The sequence below is a fragment of the Xyrauchen texanus genome, chromosome 40 (assembly GCF_025860055.1).
Source record: "Xyrauchen texanus isolate HMW12.3.18 chromosome 40, RBS_HiC_50CHRs, whole genome shotgun sequence".
NCBI lineage: Eukaryota > Metazoa > Chordata > Actinopteri > Cypriniformes > Catostomidae > Xyrauchen > Xyrauchen texanus.
In genome coordinates, this window is record NC_068315.1 from 17,551,238 (window position 1) to 17,570,155 (window position 18,918).

Genomic DNA, 18,918 nt, shown 5'->3' on the forward strand with positions numbered 1-18,918 from the left:
GCCGTATCGAGACGGGGATTGCAGATCAAGAAAATAAATTAAATACATTGGATGACAAAATTATCTAACACACATAAAAAATGAACTGAACAGAACTCAATCGACAACTCAAACCTTCCTCCTGGTCCGCATCGACTTAAACGTGGTGCTCGCCTGTTCGTAATCAAACGCATCAAGGGAGACTGATGCTGAGGCAATTGTCATTAGATTATGCATCTTTGCCTAGGACAGACGACTTCTCGTGGCAGTTTTAATTTGGTTTTTGAGGCTGAACACAGCGACAAGTGCCACATTGCCCTCCACATGACGAGAGTTGCAGAAAGTGTCACAGAGGGGCGATTTTACGAGTTTGCCACGTAAAAATGCGGGTGGTGTACACAATAAACATTGAAAACATGTATTTGGAAGAGAAAAAAAAGCTTGCAGTTGCTTTGATAGCAGAAAGTAATAAAATGACTAATTTATGTTTAGGTCGAAGCGTTTTTTTGGTGAATTTAAATTAGTTCATTTACTGGGGTCTCTGATATTCGTAAACGATAAGGTTATATTTAATTAAAATAAATTATGAGATGTTAAATTTCTCTTCACAAATTTGGACAGTTTTAAAATGTTTCTTGTTGTTTAGTATTCTCAAAGATATTATTGGTGAAGCAAAAAACGCGTGTGTGAAAAACACTTTGGTGTAAAGTCACTTCACCGACTTCAGTGTATTCTGCAGCGCTGACGCGAGTCATGTGAAAGGCCCTTAACACGTATAAATATCACTCACATTTGCTCATAAATCGTAGCTCTTCAAAATCACAAAAGTGACCAATTATGGTTTCAAAACGGCAAATTCATCCAAAAGGTGAGGAGTTTGGATCCCTGAATTCATTAATATTTTTTTCATGCATTTATTTCTTTTGTGGAATTTGATAATTTTTCACGGCACACTAGTGTTGGGAAACACTGGGTTAAGGGATCTAAAATATCGAATATATTTTTAATTGAGTAGTGCATTCAAATATATTTGTAATGGATTCGTCAATATTTTACGTTTCTAAAGCTGTAAATGTGTAAAACCGTTTAAGTTTTAGATACATTCAAACGTCCATCCAAATGTACAAACATGTCATATGATTTCTCACTTAAAATGCACCTGTTCTACTAGAAAGATACTACTCAATTCGAATTTGAAGCTTCAATGCATAGTTGAGCAAAATTTAATCATATAGTACAATATTGATTAGCTCAGAAAATAATTTCAATTGTCCCTCGATTAAAAGAATTGTGGTTACAGTGAGGCACTTACAATGGAAGTGAATGTGGCCAGTCCATAAACATTTAAGTTAAAAAGTGTAGCCACAAAATAAACATTAGAACAGATTTTATTACATTAAAATTGTTAACACGTTTACTTGATTTTAGTCTGATAAAATAAATTACAAGGTTGTCATCATGGCAACGAAGTTGCAATAGTGGATAAAACTACATAGACAAGGTTAGCAAGTGATTTTATCACACCAAAATCATATTAATATTCATGATGTTTGCACCTAGTGGCTGTACATTTGAAACAGTGTGAATGTTAATGTTTATGGATGGACAGGCCCCATTGACTTCTATTGTAATTGCCTTAAATACAATTGCCTTATATGAGGATAACTTGAAATTGATTTGTGGTAATCAACATTATGCTACAAATGCTGTCGACTGAGCTTACCTTGTATTGAACTTGATAAAAATATTTTAATTCCCAAAGCTTTTCCACTTTAAACACACAACCAGTTTTTTTTTTTTTTTAAAGAAACAAACAGCAGGTGTAATCAAACTTTTATTTTATTTTTTATTTAAGTCAAAAAACAAACAAAACAGATACAGAATATGAAGTAATCAGATTGATTTCTATACAGTGGCAATTTCTCTTAATTTAAATGTTCTTTTCCCCCATAAAACCCACCCAGTATTTACTCGATTGCATGAAAACCCTGTCTTACCATTTATACCCTCATGCACATTACTGGGAGCCTGGGTACAAAGTATCAACAGGACTTGTTTGAAACATTCATGAAACTGAAGGCAAACAAGGATATTACAGAGACACTGCCAAAACTGCTCTCCCTAATGCAATATGAGGCCTTAATTCTAAAACTGAAATATGCAAGAGTCTCAAAGTTCTTTACAGGTCAACAAAAACTCCTGTCATGACAAGTGTCCATTAGAAAAACCAACTTGAGGGAAACAATAGGTGCTGTTTGCACCTGAATAGAACTCATCCAAATGCCACTCCTCACTGATGTTAACTCGGTCTCTGTCACCCTCTACTGTTTAAGCAAATGATGTTAGAGAAACGTATGCCTTTTGCCTATCAAGCACTAAGAAGGTACAGAATCAGCTGTGTGAAGACAAATTTGGAATAAATGACAAGATCAAAAGGGCACGATGACGCTAGATATGAAACGGTGCATATTGAAAATGAAACAAGTCAAATTTCACCTTTTTCCCCAAGCACCTAATCCAGGGAGCCAGGCTGATTCAAAGACAACTATGAATTCAGCACTAGAAAATCGTGTAAAATAAATCCTTTCCTCAATAATTCACACAAGAGAACAGCAAATGTACTTAAAAAATAACTTGGAATGATCCAAATATCAGAAAAAAAATAATAATTATACACTTGCTAATTAGAGATTAAAGGGTTGAGTGCTTTGGACAGGGATATCAGATCTCAAGATTTAAAACCTAGTAGGTTTGAAAATGTTAACAATTCAAATTGCGCAAAGCAGTGCACCTAGTCCTCTCCTGCCAAGCCCAATCTTAGGATAAATGAAAACCAGAAAAGGTAATAAATACACACTTTTTGTGTGTGCTCAGAGGTACAAGACTGCTGGTTATTGTTTCATGTTTTGTTTTTGCTATTTTTAAAATGGTAAAGCACTGGGTAGATGCTGGTGAAGGACATAAGGCTTGCATCTTTTGGGGATAGAGGGATTTGGGGACACAATTGATTAGAAAGTTGATGCCTTAAAACCATGCATACTTTCTCTCTCCAATTATTACTATACAACACTACCCATATCATGGCTGACATACATTACAGACTACAGTATTACAAGACTTTTTTAATCTGAAAAAAAATTTACATCACCTTCACCATGTTTCAAAATGCAACTTTCTAATAAACATCAGCCACCGCCCGGTTCTTTAGAAATAACATTTTTCATGAGTGAAGTCAAATTTGACAGAAAAACTACATTTAAACAGATCTCAATTCTGACCTCCACTTATATGGCAAAAATCAAAACTGACAACAAGCGCTTATATACATTAAGAAAAAGAATAGTTTCTGTAAAATGTAGAAGGTCAGTTTCCCCTTTTTAAGATATATAGATTTTTTTTAAGGTTTCATTTTGAAACTTTTTAGATACAATCCACTGTTTTCTGTTTGAAGGCTTTTGGCAATACTTCGAGATCTCAGATTTATTTTACATCCAACACTGAATTAAAAGTTAGGGAGATAGAAATTACTGGATGGAAAGGAGGAGCACAAATATTTTCCTCAAAAAAGTCAACATCCAGCATCTTTCCATCAATTTTGAGTTACGGTTCAGTAATCTCTCCCTCAAAGTTAGAACAAAAATGGTCTATACAAAGGCAGCCTTGAATGGCTTATAGTTCAAATCTGTAACAACAGATGCAACCATTAAAAGTGAGCTTGTTTAGTGAGGCTATTTTAGAATAGTCCAAGTCCAAAAGGACAAAAAAAATAAAAAATTCACATGTGGGATCCCAAGTTCCTCAGCCTTCCCTGTAAATCACAGCAATCCCAGCTGAGTGGCTTTCCTTCAGTCTTTTTCCCAGGGTCAGAGTTCCAATCAGGGAAGTGGGACAAACGTGCCAAACCATCTTTAGTTATTTTCTTCATCACTGTCATCAGGGCTGATGGCTGGGCTGTAGGTCGGAGAGGTGGGGCTGTAGCCAGGAGAAGTTGGGCTGTAGGTAGAGCCCTTGGGGCTAGTTGGAGAGTAGGTAGGAGAAGTTGGTGAGTATTTTGGAGAAGTTGGAGAGTAGGTTGGGGAGGTGGGTGAATATTTAGGGCTGGTTGGGGTGTAAGTGGGAGAAGTTGGAGAGTAAGTAGGGGAGGTGGGGCTGTATTTGGGTGTAGTTGGAGAGTAGGTTGGAGAGGTGGGGCTGTATTTGGGTGAGGTGGGCGAGTACTTCGGGGAAGTGGGTGAATATTTAGGTGATGTTGGGGTATATTCAGGAGAACTGGGACTGTAGGAAGGAGAGGTGGGGGTGTATTTTGGAGAGGTGGGGGAGTATGATGGAGAACTCGGGCTGTAGGAGGGTGAACTTGGGGTATAGGTAGGAGACTGTGGGGTGTAGCGTGGACTGGATGGAGAGTAGGATGGTGAGGTGGGGGAGTATGAAGGAGACGTGGGGGAATAATTGGGGCTGGTTGGGGTGTAATTGGGAGAGGTGGGCGAGTAGGAGGGTGAGGTAGGGCTGTAAGAAGGAGAGGTTGGGGAGTAACTGGGCGAGGTGGGTGTGTAGTTGGGTGAAGTGGGGCTGTAGCTTGGAGATGTTGGGGAGTAGCTGGGGGAGGTTGGAGAGTAGCTGGGGGAGGTAGGGGAGTAGCTGGGGGAGGTAGGGGAGTAAGACTGGAGAGGTAGGGGAGTAGGATGGGGATGTGGGGCTGTAGCTTGGCGAGGTGGGGCTGTAGCTGGGTGACGTTGGGCTATAGCTTGGTGACGTGGGCGAGTAGGATGGTGAGGTTGGGGAGTAAGACGGCGAGGTCGGAGAGTAAGAGGGTGAGGTTGGGGAGTAGCTTGGAGATGTCGGAGAATACGATGGAGATGTGGGAGAGTAGGAGGGTGACGTGGGCGAGTAGGATGGAGATGTGGGACTGTAGTTGGGGCTGGTGGGAGAATAAGATGGCGAAGTTGGAGAGTATGACGGTGAGGTTGGAGAGTAGCCAGGGCTCTGTGGGGTGTAGCCACCAGGAGAACGAGGCTCGTAGGCAGGAGACGTTGGTGAGTAGTTGGGAGACAAAGCTCCTGAAAATATTGAAGGAAAACATTAATTAGTGACCTCTTTAGTTTGCAAAAAAACAACAAAATAACATGCAACTAGTGCAGTAACCTGGTGAGGGGATATAAGGGCTGGCTGGTCCAGGTGATCCAGGAGAACCAGGAGTAGGGGACCAGGCAGGAGAGTAGCCGGGCGAGAAGCCACTGGCATCAGATGCAGCGCTGGGAGAGAAGCCTGCGGCACCTGGTGTCATTCCACTTCCTTTATGGAAAAGAACAGAGCATGAAAAAGTTACCAGCCTGCAATCATGCACAAACGATAATGCACAGTAAATAAGAGTGTTACTAAAACAATAACATTTTTGTAACTGACATCACAGCAGAATGCTTCACTTACCGACACTGGGAGACCAAGCACCATATGCAGGAGTAGCTCCTGTGTTCCAAGGAGTCATTGCTGGAGACATGCCACTCATGGGGCTGGGGGCAGAACCAAAGAACATACCCGTGGCTGGAAAGGAAAAAAAGTGTTATATTATTTTGCTTAAATTTTAAGACCTCAAGGTCTCAAAATAGGAATTTTCACTTACGTCCTGCAACACTTATGCCAGGGATGTTGGTAGGAATCTCCATGCCATACTTGCACTTCTCAGCATCTAACAACAGGTCAAAGCAGCCAGTGCCTGCAGGAGCCAGCTGCCCTAGCATAATGTTCTCAGACACACCTTTCATTGGGTCACTTTCCCCATGTGAAGAGGCTTCCATCAACACATCCACCTGTAGAAAATAGAAGTTTGTTCAGAATATTTATATTAAAAATGAAGAATGCCAGAGTTTCTTTCCAGAGTTTGAGTTATTTGGTATGTCCCAATCTTTGCAATGACATCATGGGAGAGGTGGCCTGGACTCAAGTTTGTGCAAAACCTGATGATCCATGTTACCCCTGCATGATTTGAAAATCTTCCAAGAGTGTCTTTTGCTTTAAATGGAAGAAACTAATTCTTGACCTTTTGTACAATGTTAACATGGTCAATGTCACAAATATGCTTATTTATTAATGGCCAAGAAATAGTGAAAAATCTTTGTCTTTGTTAGATTTAAAAATCCTAAAGCTTTGTTTTGAGGTTTAAAATCATATTTTGAATATATATTGAATAAATAGATTTAAAAATGTAAATATAGACTCTTAAAACCCCACTGTATAATATAAATCAAAATGTTTGGAATTGAGTGGATAAATTGGAGTTCTCACAGTTTCTTCAAAGGAGCACTTCATGAGTGGTCCAGTGTCCTGTCTGTTGATGCCGTGACGAGTGATGGCCATCAGGTGACCCCTACAGGTCATTGTGTCACACAGCAAGGCAAGATGGCGATAGTTGACATAAGAACCATCGAAAGAGATGACATGGTTCAACTCTCTCTCCAGAGCCTTACGCACAGCCTCAATACCAAGAACCTGCAGGTGAAGAGCACACATTTGATAAGTTCTTTGTCTAAAAATGGTGACCAATGAAGTCCTCAAAGTGCAAACTATTGAATTGATAAGTCTTACAGTGAAAATCTCCACAATGTCATTGGAAGTGGTCCTGACAGGGTCCACATCTTTCTCACTGAGGACCCTCATGAGGCTGACTCCATCGGTTTCCAGAATCCACTCCTGCAGGGCTTTAAACTCTCCCTCTTCTGTAATGATGATTTTCTTCTTATTGTCAGTCTGTGGAAGATGCATGTAGACCTAGGGAACAGATTGGGAGAAATTAATCAATGTAAAAATTGTTCTTTGAACAAGTAAAAATGTTTTCTACAGTGAGACAAGTTTATATATATAAAAAAACAATACCTTGCTGATCTGCTCGATGCCTTGCAGGGTCATGTCTGTTAGCATGTTGGATTCAATGCAGCGCAGGAAGACATCATCATCCATCTTATCCACTACCTCCTCATCCTGGAGACGAGATCAGAAGTTTAGTATATGATATTGAGAGCAATGAGGCTAGTTCACACTTTTTTTACAAATTAATTTCCATAACCTTTCGAGTAATTTGTAATTACTGGATAAGAATTTTTTAAAGATCATTTTGATTCAGGCAGATTGCCTAATGAACCACTCAGGCCGAATGGTGTAAGGTTAAATTTCCTTTAAAAGAACAATCTGCTCACCATCAGACATCTATATTGTCTGCCAGCAAATAGTAATTTCTATGACTTATCTTACAGACTTATCCAGGACTTTAAAACAGTTTCAAAATTCCCTGATATTTGCAGGTTTTTCATGATGGTCAGAACCCCGGTCAAACAAGATCAATTAGGGAAAAAAAAAAATACCTCTTGGAACTTATTCTCATCGCTATTCATGATTCGAATACGCAGCACCAGTTTCTCAGCATTGTCATCATTGAAGATGCAGTTTAGGTCATCGCCAAATCCTAGGGGGTGTGGAGGAGAGAGAGAGAGACTTTGACACCATGTACCATGCCCCAAAAAGCCCCGTTTCATAATTTAAACATTGTATAAACATTTGTGTATTTGATCCACTATTAAATATTCTCATGGTTGTTTACACTCACCAGCATTGATCTTCTCTGCGATCTGTTCCATGGTCAGTTTACGGTCAGTCATGTGTTTGCGGTCGAGTTCGATACGCAGCAGCCAGGGTGAAATGCGGGTCACATCAAAGTCTGGCATCTCATAGTACACGTTCACCCACTCCTGATCCTCCGTCACCACTGTGTTCTGTGGGTTGGGGTCATAATAAATGGCTGTGTTGGCAGTGACCTTGCGCAGGGTTGTGTGCTCCAGCCGACAGAGGATATCTTTGGCCCTCTCTGCATCACGGGCCGCTTGGCCCAGGAGGAAGACTGTCAGAGAGGGAGTCTTGGGTCGCTTAGAGATGTTGATAAGCTCTTTGAGACGAGGCACACCAAGAGTGACGTTTTTGGCAGACACACCAGCATAATGGAAAGTGTTTAGGGTCATCTGAGTGGCAGGCTCTCCCAAAGATTGGGCAGCAAGAGCACCTACCATCTCACCAGGGTGAGCCTGAGGAAGAGACAAAGCAAATTTCAATGGAGGAGTCCTTGGCCATTGGGAACACTTTAATCTCCAACATTATTCCATTAAAAAGGCAATTAAAATTAATCATAATTTACTCAAACTCGTTGTTCCAAACCCATATGAACACTATGTTTTACAATGGAGCAGTATGTTTGCCTCAGTCATCATTCAATTTCATTACATCTTTTTACCATACAAAACAAAAATAATGGTGGCCGATGCAGTCATTTTGCCTAAATGTCCTTTTGTGTTCCAAAAAAGACAACATGGAACATCATGGGTAAATTATCATTTTCATCTTTGCCTTTGAACTATCCATTTAAAAATCTTAAGATAAATTGATCTAGTTGATTTAAAATTAAACCATTGTACAATTACATGTGCTGTTGCTCTCTCCTTTCCTTCCTACTTTAGAGCTGTTCAAATAATATTGTATAAACAAGCATTAATACTTACAATGGACTGGTTAAATTTGGTCTCTATCTCTCCAAGCAACCAATCAAAAGCCTCTGTGCTAAGACGGAACTCCTCAGTCATTCGCTTCGAGCTGAGGGTTGAACGCAGGTGGATATTGAAGAGCAGAGTGGCGTTCTCCTGGGCTTGCCTGCTTAACTGATCGTCACCATTTACGATCACCAGCTTCTTACTCAACTCCTGAACTCCTATACACAAAAAACACATTGTGAATAGAACCACAGCCTTGTAATTAAAGCACAATCATACTATTGAAGGGTTCAACTGTAGCCCACTCCAAAAACACAATTAGTGAGTGGTTCCACAATCACAACAAAGCGAAGTAACGGAGCTTGCATTATGGGGAACAAAAGCTGAATAAAAAGGAAGTCATATGAACTACAGAGTAGGCACAGTTAAAATAAAATTGTATATGTGGTCAATTTCACCACTTTTTCTTCAGTCAACAAGTATACAAAAGATATAAAACTGGCCTTTATAATCAGCTTACACAGATCTGCTACAAGACAATGTAAGCTATAGTGATGTCATTAGAAGGCTTTATTTAGCTGGCAGAAGCAAGGTCTTAATTTAGTTGGGAGACCTGCTCAATCGCTGACAGCCTTAAGAGGTTTAAAGCAGTGTATAAAAGGGTGTAGCAGGATAACAAAGATATAAAGGCTTAACTGTTAAAACCTTCCCCACCAAATTAGTTTGTTTCACCCACCTTCCACTACTCGCACTGGGTTGAGGTCAGTTGGTGTCCGAGGATTTATGCGGAAAATCTTCTGAGCATTCCAAATCATTCTGGCAAGATTGCATGGCAGTACCACCTAGGGGAAACCATGCCAGTTTCCATTAACTTTGGGTCTAAAGACATTCTGTTAAGTTGTGTGCATGTACACTGTAGTTATACTCATGCATGTCATCCATTTGTGACCATTTTATGAGGCTGTCCCAACCAAAGGGCAAATGCACATGAAGCTTAAATGTTTAATCTAACACAGCGGGACATACCTTGCTGTCTCCTGTGGGGAAAATGGCTCTCAGGATCTCTCTGTCTTCCTTCATCTTCTCAAACTCTCGCTCCAGCCCACTCTGGACATGAGCATTTGTCAAAACATCTTTCACCACATCCTCCTGTAGAGTGCGACGGAGAGCTCTTTCGTTGGAGTAGTCAAACTTAAATCTATGCGATTAAAGACAGATGTTCAAGGTTTAATTAATGATGTTAGCAGGTAATCAGCTGTGTATCGGCTCTTTGCTCAGACAAGAAAACCAACAATAAATGAAAAGGACCAAATCGCACTTAATACAAAAAAAAAAAAAAAAAGGACATAGGGGAAGACTTGAAAGAGCTAATTAACAGCAAATAATTAAAGTGTAATTTATGCTACAGCACTTTTCCCAACTTAATATGCATTGAAAACTATCAGCAAGCCATTTTATTAGTTGATTTTCCCCAAAAAAGTAAACACCTAACCAGCCGGACATTGGGCGTGTTCAACTTTCAATTGCGCCCGCTTTACAAATCGGCGAGATTTGCTAGTTGCAGATTTGCCGGGAGAAGAGTAGAAAAGACAGCCATCAGATTGCACAATGTTTGCTATATTTATTGCAGATCCGGATGCGTGATAGAAATTCAGATATACAGATGGTTGAATTTTGCATTTAACAACTAGAAAAACTATTTATCTGAATAGGTTACGTGCTGTTTAACACAGTGACAGTGTATATAGTAGGGATGCACAGATACCGGTATCGGGTCAGATACCGTGCTCATGCACTGATCCTCGTAAAAATGCTCCGAAACCAAAAACGGATACCATCTGATGTACGGTCACCCTCTCAGCAGCTGTAATCAATAAAAAAAAATAAAAAAAAACTAATTCCAGGGTAATATAACAAATCATAAAGTTATACATTTACACAAAAACAATTTTTTTTGGATTATTATATTAAAAAAAATGCTAGATTAAAGAGAAATAAGACTGAAACGTGTCATCACGGTCTGTGAAAAAGGTCTATTGCAGAGCTCCTTGGTCTAACACAGAAACACTTCAAAATAAAAGCTCCGCCAAAATGAGCTCAATTTAAATGAAAAAGTATGACAGAAATAAATCACTACTGTATAGTTATGTAATATTTACTGTTATACTACTAATAATAAAAAATAAATAGTAATTGTATTATATTTAAGCAATATCTCACATCTGTGGTGCTCTATTACGCAGAACATTATTTGACAAAAATAACTCCAATGTTATATTTAGGATTGTGCTGTGAGGTTCTGTATTACTGTAATCACTTAATTTGATACAAAATAATAGGATTTAATGTTGAAAATTAATTGCTATACTTTCATTTGATTAAAGTTTTAATTTATGTATTTAAACAATTTTGATGCTAAAATTAAATTAACTGCTGATAAAAAAAAAAAAAAAAACAGGTATTGGACTCTGTATCAGTGAGTACAAAAAAAATTAAATAAAGAAAAAAGTATCAGTACAACTATTATTGATAAACTACATCACTAGGAGCACAAAAAGTATCTACACTCACTTCTTCTCAAAAGCTTTGTTGGAGGGCTTAAGTGTGGCCATGTTCTGAAACTCCACTGATTCGGCTGCCAGCCCATCCTCTCCATACCTGAGCTGGACAACCTGGTTAATGGAATTTCTGACTGTAGCATCATACTTCACCATAACAGACTCCATAGATTTGATCAGACGACGCTGAATGTAACCTGAAGAGTGGGAAGGAAATACATAAAAAAAAAAAAAAACACTTAATTTAACTGCAAAACTAATAAACATAATTGTAGATAAATTTCTCATGACACATTACAGGGGGACCAGAAACAGGCATTGCAGCCCTCATTAGCTCCTCGGTCCATTCATTACCTGTCTCAGCAGTTTTGACAGCTGTGTCGATCAGACCCTCTCTGCCACCCATGGCATGAAAGAAGAACTCAGTTGGCGTCAGACCGGCCAAATAAGAGTTTTCCACAAAGCCTCTACTCTCAGGACCATAGTCATCTTTAATGAAGTGAGGGAGAGTGCGATGCTTGAAACCAAAAGGGATTCGCTTACCCTCAACATTTTGCTGCCCCACCACAGCAATAACCTAGAAAGGTCAAGATAAAATTGACCAAAAACAGTATGAAACATTTATTGCTTGATTACTCATGTGTCCATGTCAAGACCCTTAAGGCGTAACACTTATTTACAATCAAACACCATCTCACCTGTGAAATGTTAATTTTTGAACCTTTGGAACCAGCCACCACCATGGACTTGAAATTGTTATACTCTGACAGTGATTTCTGGGCAGAGGATCCAGTCTTGTCACGAGCATCATTCAGAATGCGGTTAACCTGGTTCTCAAAAGTCTGTCTCAGAGTGTTACCAGGAGTAGGCTCCAACTCATTATTGTGAGCTTTCTCAATGACCTTTGAGAAGAGAACACATGCATAAATGTATGCACAAGGGCTCCATTACATAGATTCCTGAAGTTTAGCTATATATATATATATATATATATATATATATATATATATATATAAAAAAGTTTCAATTACATGTTTTTGACTACAAATTCTTACCTCTATCACATCCTGTTTGGCTTTCTTAATAGTGTTCTGAATGTCCTGATATGTTGCCTTATCGGCAATGGAGTCGCCAATACCAATAGAGTGACCTGAAACAGAAAAGGGGAAAAAAAAAAGAAGTGTTTGATGTCCAAGTGATTTTAAACAGGTGTACAACTACCAAAACTGCTTTGTATTATACCCTCAATGAGCAGCCAATTGTTGACCACCGTCTGGATGTTGGAATAAAAGAGTCGTGTGATGTCATGGCCCATCTCAAGGTATGAGATATGGACCAGAGAGCCAGCTGAAGTTCCTAAAGACTTCTTACACAGGATCCCCATGATCAGCTCACCATTCTCCACAATTACCTGAAAAAACATTCGATCACATTCACTCAGACAACCAGGCTAGCATAAACATTTGGATGAATAAACCTTTAAAACAGTGACAAATTTTTGGAACCCCTATTGTACCTTGGTATCTCCAGGGGAGATGTGCTTATAAGGACCACTGTCCTCTTCATCAGGGTGGGTGCTGTGTGTGCGAATGGCATTAATGTGTCCAGGAATGATCAAGCTGAAGATCTGTTTGCCTGTCCATAGAGGTCGAGGCTTCAAGATGGCTGGTTGGGGCACTTTACCATCCCATGTTGAGAGAAACATGAGAAGGTTCATCACCTCACCCTGAAAGAAAGCAAAAAAATAAGAGTCAAGCTCTTCATTAGCATGAATGTCATTCATCTGTTCATACTAACAGCTTGTTACATTCATGATTCAGGTGAAACTTGCTCCGAATGCTTTGTAAACACACACCCTCTCTAAGAAGACATCTCTCTTGGTGAACTTGCGCACAGCTGTGAGTGTGTCCTGCACAATGCCCATGACAGGTCTGTTGGACTGTGGTGTAACAATCATACGGGGCACCATGGCCAGCTCTTGGATTTCAGCACGGGTCTCCAGAGACTGTGGCAAGTGTAGGTTCATCTCATCACCGTCAAAGTCAGCGTTGTATGGGGTTGTCACACTAGAGGTAAAGGGAATGTTTCTTTTAGATACATTCACCCTCTTCTGCAGTGTCAAATATGCTCCTATCGAATGTTGCTAAATCTGATCAGCATAAACTACAACCATTGTGATAGACCAAGTCTTTAGGAAATCTAGAATACCTCAGGTTGAGTCTAAATGTAGACCAAGGCAAGATTCGCACTCTATGGCCCATCATAGACATTTTGTGCAGTGTGGGCTGTCTGTTGAACACAACAATGTCCCCATCGCACATGTGTCGTTCGACCTGGCAAGAAAAAAACATTGATTTCAAACACTGCTCACCATATTATGTTATACCCCAAATTCTTACATTAAACTGGTCAGTGCAACAGATGGTCAAAACTAACTTTGTATCCAATCTGAAGGTGAAGGTCACTTGGTTTAGGGTGGAAACGCAGGTCAATTCTGTCACCGTTGTCACGGATGATATATTTGGCTCCTGGGTACTGACTGTTACCTCTCCTCACAAGCTCTTGGAGTCTGGAAAGTTAAAGGAGAGAAGAATTAAAGTGGTCAAAACTTAGTTGGAGCTGAACATGACAAAGGACTACAATTACATTTACGAAAGAATACCATTGTCATTGAGTGTGAATACTTGATATATCCATCTACAGTTGAATCAGAAGTTTATATACACCTTAGCCAAATACATTTAAACTCAGGTTTTTCACAATTCTTCACATTTATTCGTAGAAAACATTCCCTGTCTTAGGCGAGTTAGGATCACTATTTTAAGAATGTGAAATGTCAGAATAATTGTATCGAGAACGACTTATTTCAGCTTTCATCACATACCCAGTGGGTCACAAGTTTACAAACATTTTGTTAGTATTTGTTAGCATTGCCTTTAAATTGCTTAACTTGGGTGAAATGTTTTAGGTAGCCTTCCACAAGCTTCTCACAATAAATTGTTGGAATTTTGGCCCATTCCTCCTGACAGAACTGGTGTAACAGAGTCAGGTTTGTAGGCCTCCTTGCTCGCACATGTTTTTTCAAAATTGCCAGAGTAAGAACATTTTATGTGTCTTTTTCCCCCACATAGAATCATAAAAATAGCAAGTAAAATGCACAAAAAATCACTATTGTGATCCAATACATTTTCTTTAATGCAGATTGAGGTAAGGGCTTTGTGATGGCAACTCCAATCCCTTGACTTTGTTGTCCTTAAGCCATTTTGCCACAACTTGTGAGGTATGCTTGGGATCATTGTCCATTTGGAAGACCCAGTTGCTTTAACTTCCTGGCTGATGTCATGAGACGTTGCTTCAATAAATAATCAGCATAATTTTCCTTCCTCATGATGTCATCTATTTTGAGAAGTGCACCAGTCCCTCCTGCAGCAAAGCACCACCACAACATGATGCTGCCATCCCCATGCTTCACAGTTGGGATGGTGTTCTTCGGCTTGCAAGCCTTACCCTTTTTCCTCCAAATAAAACTATGGCCAAAACTTTTCATTTTTGTTTCATCAGACCAGAGGACTTTTTTCCAAATAGTAATATATTTGCCTTCACTTGCTAAATGTAGTCTGGCTTTTTGGCAATTTTGTTTTTTTTCAAGTTATGTCGATATAGGACTTATTTTAATGTGGGTATAGATACTTGAGTACCGGATTCTTCCAGCATCTCCACAAGATCCTTTTCTGTTGCTCTGGGACTGATTTGGACTTTTCGTACCAAACTACATTCATCTCTAGGAGACTGAATGAGTCTCCTTCCTGAGTGGTATGATGACTGCATAGTCCCATGGTGTTTATACTGGAGTACTATTGTTTGTACAGATGAATGTGGTACCTTCAGGCATTTGGAAATTGCTCCCATGGATGAACCAGACTTGTGAAGGTCCACAATTTTTTTTTCCTGAAGTCTTAGCTGATTTCTTTTGCTTTTCCCATGATGTCAAGCAAAGAGGCACTGAGTTTGTGGATGTATTTAAGGCCTACCTTCATATCCACCTCCAATTCAATACACATCATATCAGAAGCCAATTGGTTAATTTGCGACAACTTTTTGTGACATTGATTTACAAATATAACTGGTCTGATCAAACTCAAACAAAATTGCCAGAGTAAGAACATTTTGTGTGTCTTTTTCCCCCACATAGAATCAGAAAAATAGCAAGTAAAATGCACAAAAATCACTATTGTGATCTAATACATTTTCTTTAATGCATCCTTGATTATCCTAATCAACTGCATGCAATACAAAAAAAACAATTAAGTCAGAAGTAATCCAAAATATATCAGATTACTTTAAAATGAAATCCAAGAGATTACATTACTGACTACAATTTTAGTCATGTAATTTATCAATCATACCAGATTATAATTCAAATGTAATCTACCTAGCACTTTGTGTAATAATAAAGAGATCTAAATCCAAATGTTACCTGTCAATGTTAAAGGGCGTAACAATCTCAGGGAAGGTCATGTTTGCAGCAATGGAACGGGGAACTCCGACCTGGTCGATATGTAGGTTGGGGTCAGGTGTGATGACAGTTCGGGCAGAGAAGTCTACACGCTTCCCCATCAAATTACCTCGGACACGTCCTTCCTTACCCTTTAGCCTCTGCTTAATTGATTTTAGAGGACGACCTGACTTTTGCATTGCCTGAAACAAAACCAAGGACACGAGGGCACCGTCTTCTTTAGTATGAATATGTGATGATTTAAACTGGCAACTAGTGCAGAAGCAAGCATTCTGGATGCATAACCAGACAGTTCATTCAAAAGGATGTAAATTCACATCTCATGTATGTAACTAGAATCATGTGTATCACAAACAATTATCTGGCACTAGCCTTGATTCATATATTGTATAGTATAACAGATCATAGATCTTACCCTAGGCAGGCCTGGTAGTTCATTGTCCACCATAGTGGCCACATGAAACTGAAGCAGCTTGACATCCTCTGCTATAACGTGAGCTGCAGCTCCACTCTGCTCATTTCGCCGCAGCTGGTTATTGATCTTTACAATGTCAGCCAACTTGTGTGTCAAATCATCCTAGAGGGAAAAGGAGTGAGCAACTGAATTACAAGAATTCTAACAGCTATTAGTACTAAGCTCCACAACAGAATTCTTTCAGTTTATTTTATAACTGCTTACCTGATTTCTAGCAGATCCTTGCATGACCACAGCAGGTCTCACAGCAAGTGGGGGCACAGGCAAAACGGTGACGATCATCCACTCAGGACGGGAATATTTGGGGTCCATGCCGAGGATCACATCCTCCTCGTCTGAAATGCGTTTAAAGATCTCATGCACGCGTTCAGGGCTGAGGAGAATCTTCTTCTCTTGGGAGTCTTCATTTACATGCTTCCACTCAGCATACAGCTCCAGACCAGTGCGGCGGATACGTGGCTGGTACCTGCCACAGCCTCCGTGTCCCTTGATGCAAAAATTATAAATCAGTTAAATGGTTTGGTAAACATCAACACAAATATTTCAAAAAATGATTAGGACTCTGAATGTAAAGAGCTCGAAAACTGCCATCTGTGATGAAACTCTTTAGCACCTTCTCTTTGGTGATGTCTTCTTCGGCCTCCTGCTGCTCCACTCCAAACTTGTTGTCCATCTCCTCTCCACCCTCGCAGATGTTTTTGCCTTTACAGAGGTCATAGACATGGGTCAGGCGCTTTCGTGGCTGCCCCTTCGACTTGATCAAGATGTCTTTGATTTTGGGATTGTTCTGGGTAAAAAAGCAATTATTGTATAAAATGAGCTTGATGAATTCATACATGCCTGTTCAACATGGAGATAAATTACAAAGGAAATTCATCTGAAGAATGAGAGAAAATTGCAACAGTGAGGAAATAAAATGGTATTTGAAACTACTACATACCGAATCCACAAGCAGCTTAGAACAGAAGAAGCAGACACAGCGGAGGACCTTTATGATCTTTGTGATGAAGCCAACATGAAAGACTGGCTTAGCCAGCTCAATGTGACCAAAATGCCCAGGGCATTCGTTCATGTTACCTAAATCATGAAAACCAAATAAGTGGAACTTCAGAAATTCTCTTGCATAAACATTTAAAAAGGAGCTTTTAAAATATGTAAATACAACAGAGCCCAGGACAAAATCAGTATATGAACATACCCGCACACGTCTGGCATCTACCGGATCTTTCAATTACCCCTTGCCGGGGGTCCATGAGACCACCCAGTTTAGGGCGTCCTCCCTCTGTGGTCTCAGGGTACTTGATGCCCCCTTCAGTGACTGACATCCGTTTCTGAAATTGATAATGCAATGCATTACAAATTTTCATATTTACATAATGATCAGAAAATATTGTCATTACTTTTAAAAATCAAGATTGAGAAATGCAAAGACAACAAAAACAATAGATTTGTCATTAGCCAGAAGCCATAGCTTAGATGATGGTTACATAATGACACTGAAATGTTCTTTAGACCTATCTGTTGGAAACACAAATATCTCAAAGGCCGTTTTATAGTTCCACAAATATGATGTTAATTTACAAGTACCCAAAAAAGTACATTTTGAGCTCATGAAACATAAACTGACTACTTGAGTCAACAAGTGCTTAATTCTTCATTCAACTCTCCAGTCAACTTCATTAAAAATCTATATATACCAGCAGAAAAAAATTCAAAGTTGTTAAAGGTTTATGTTATACAATACAAAGGCCAATTTCTTTTCACTGCTTTCAAGAAATGTTTGACAGGTCAACACAGATATAAGGAATATGTTCTATGTTTATTGTAATACTCTCCTTCCTAAACAGAAGTGCATTTAAGGAACTGTAAGAGTGCATTAATTTGACATCTTTAATTGAAAGCATGCGAATAAAAGTTCATACATTTTATTGCGAATAAGGGAGACATTGGGAACAATGTGGAAACTTGGTCTAACTTTGGGTCTGCCATTGGCCTCCAAAAGTGGTCAAAAAGAATAAACGGACAAGAAACACTACAACAACTTTAAATTATAGGAGTTCAAACCAGACTTTGTTGTTAATTGTTAAAGTCGGACTCTTGTGTAGTGTTTGTTCAACTTTCTAACACATGCTCTTGCTAGAGAGGAAGCATTGGCTAGCCGGCTATCTATGTTAGCTAAACACAGGCTCACAGAAGACACTTTCTGTTATTCTCCGTATTTAATATGATGTTAACACGATGAGGACTTGAGTAAAACAGCAATACTCAAAGAATTAAAGAGAATACCCCCTCCCAAGAGCAAAACCTACAAGTTCATCAGGGCTGAGGACGCCGAATTGCACTCTCTTGATGAGGCGCAATGGGCATGCGCTGTCGCTGGAAGGCGGTCCGTGCATCCTGTCTATTCAAAGAGACGCGTCCTCCCCCGGCACGCCGCTTTGTAAGAAGGAACACCTCTGAAACGCCACCAAGACTCTCCTGGCCCCCAATGGTGACCGGAACTTGTCCGATGGCGGTTTCCCAGTGACCACCGTGTCTTGCTACACAATGTGCTTTCTAAATTTGTGTTTATATACTAGCTATTGCCACTTCCGGCAGTCCCCTTCCCTTCTCTTGATCTACACTCCAGTGCGCTCTAAGCGCAACTGAGAGCAAATGTTTCTCACACGTCTTTATATAGACTGTAAGCGTTGCTACAGGTTGACACAGTCTGCTTGGCAGGGGCTGCACAGTCAGAAGGCGTGTTATAGATCGACGATTCTGAGCGTTTATTGGCTGTGCGACGGAAGAACATGAATAATTCATTTAAATAGACGCAGAGCCAATGGTGTTGCGCGTTGTTGAGTCCTGCCAATCCCATAC

General features: G+C 39.7%; 1 protein-coding gene across 1 annotated transcript; it reads right to left on the minus strand.

Moving 5' to 3' along the window:
- Positions 1-3,040: 3,040 nt before the first annotated feature.
- LOC127633425 (DNA-directed RNA polymerase II subunit RPB1-like) lies at positions 3,041-18,684 on the minus strand. Its single transcript, XM_052112504.1, is given in 29 exon segments — positions 3,041-4,640; positions 4,642-5,036; positions 5,122-5,271; positions 5,407-5,520; positions 5,600-5,786; positions 6,262-6,465; positions 6,562-6,744; positions 6,850-6,954; positions 7,335-7,435; positions 7,577-8,048; positions 8,520-8,725; positions 9,244-9,349; positions 9,534-9,705; positions 11,079-11,262; positions 11,420-11,642; positions 11,764-11,967; positions 12,121-12,215; positions 12,308-12,476; positions 12,582-12,791; positions 12,921-13,131; positions 13,274-13,398; positions 13,502-13,634; positions 15,543-15,763; positions 15,997-16,158; positions 16,261-16,542; positions 16,670-16,843; positions 16,997-17,133; positions 17,255-17,387; positions 18,366-18,684. Coding segments are annotated over 29 exon segments (5,898 nt in total). The 5' UTR covers positions 18,453-18,684; the 3' UTR covers positions 3,041-3,887.
- Positions 18,685-18,918: the final 234 nt, after the last annotated feature.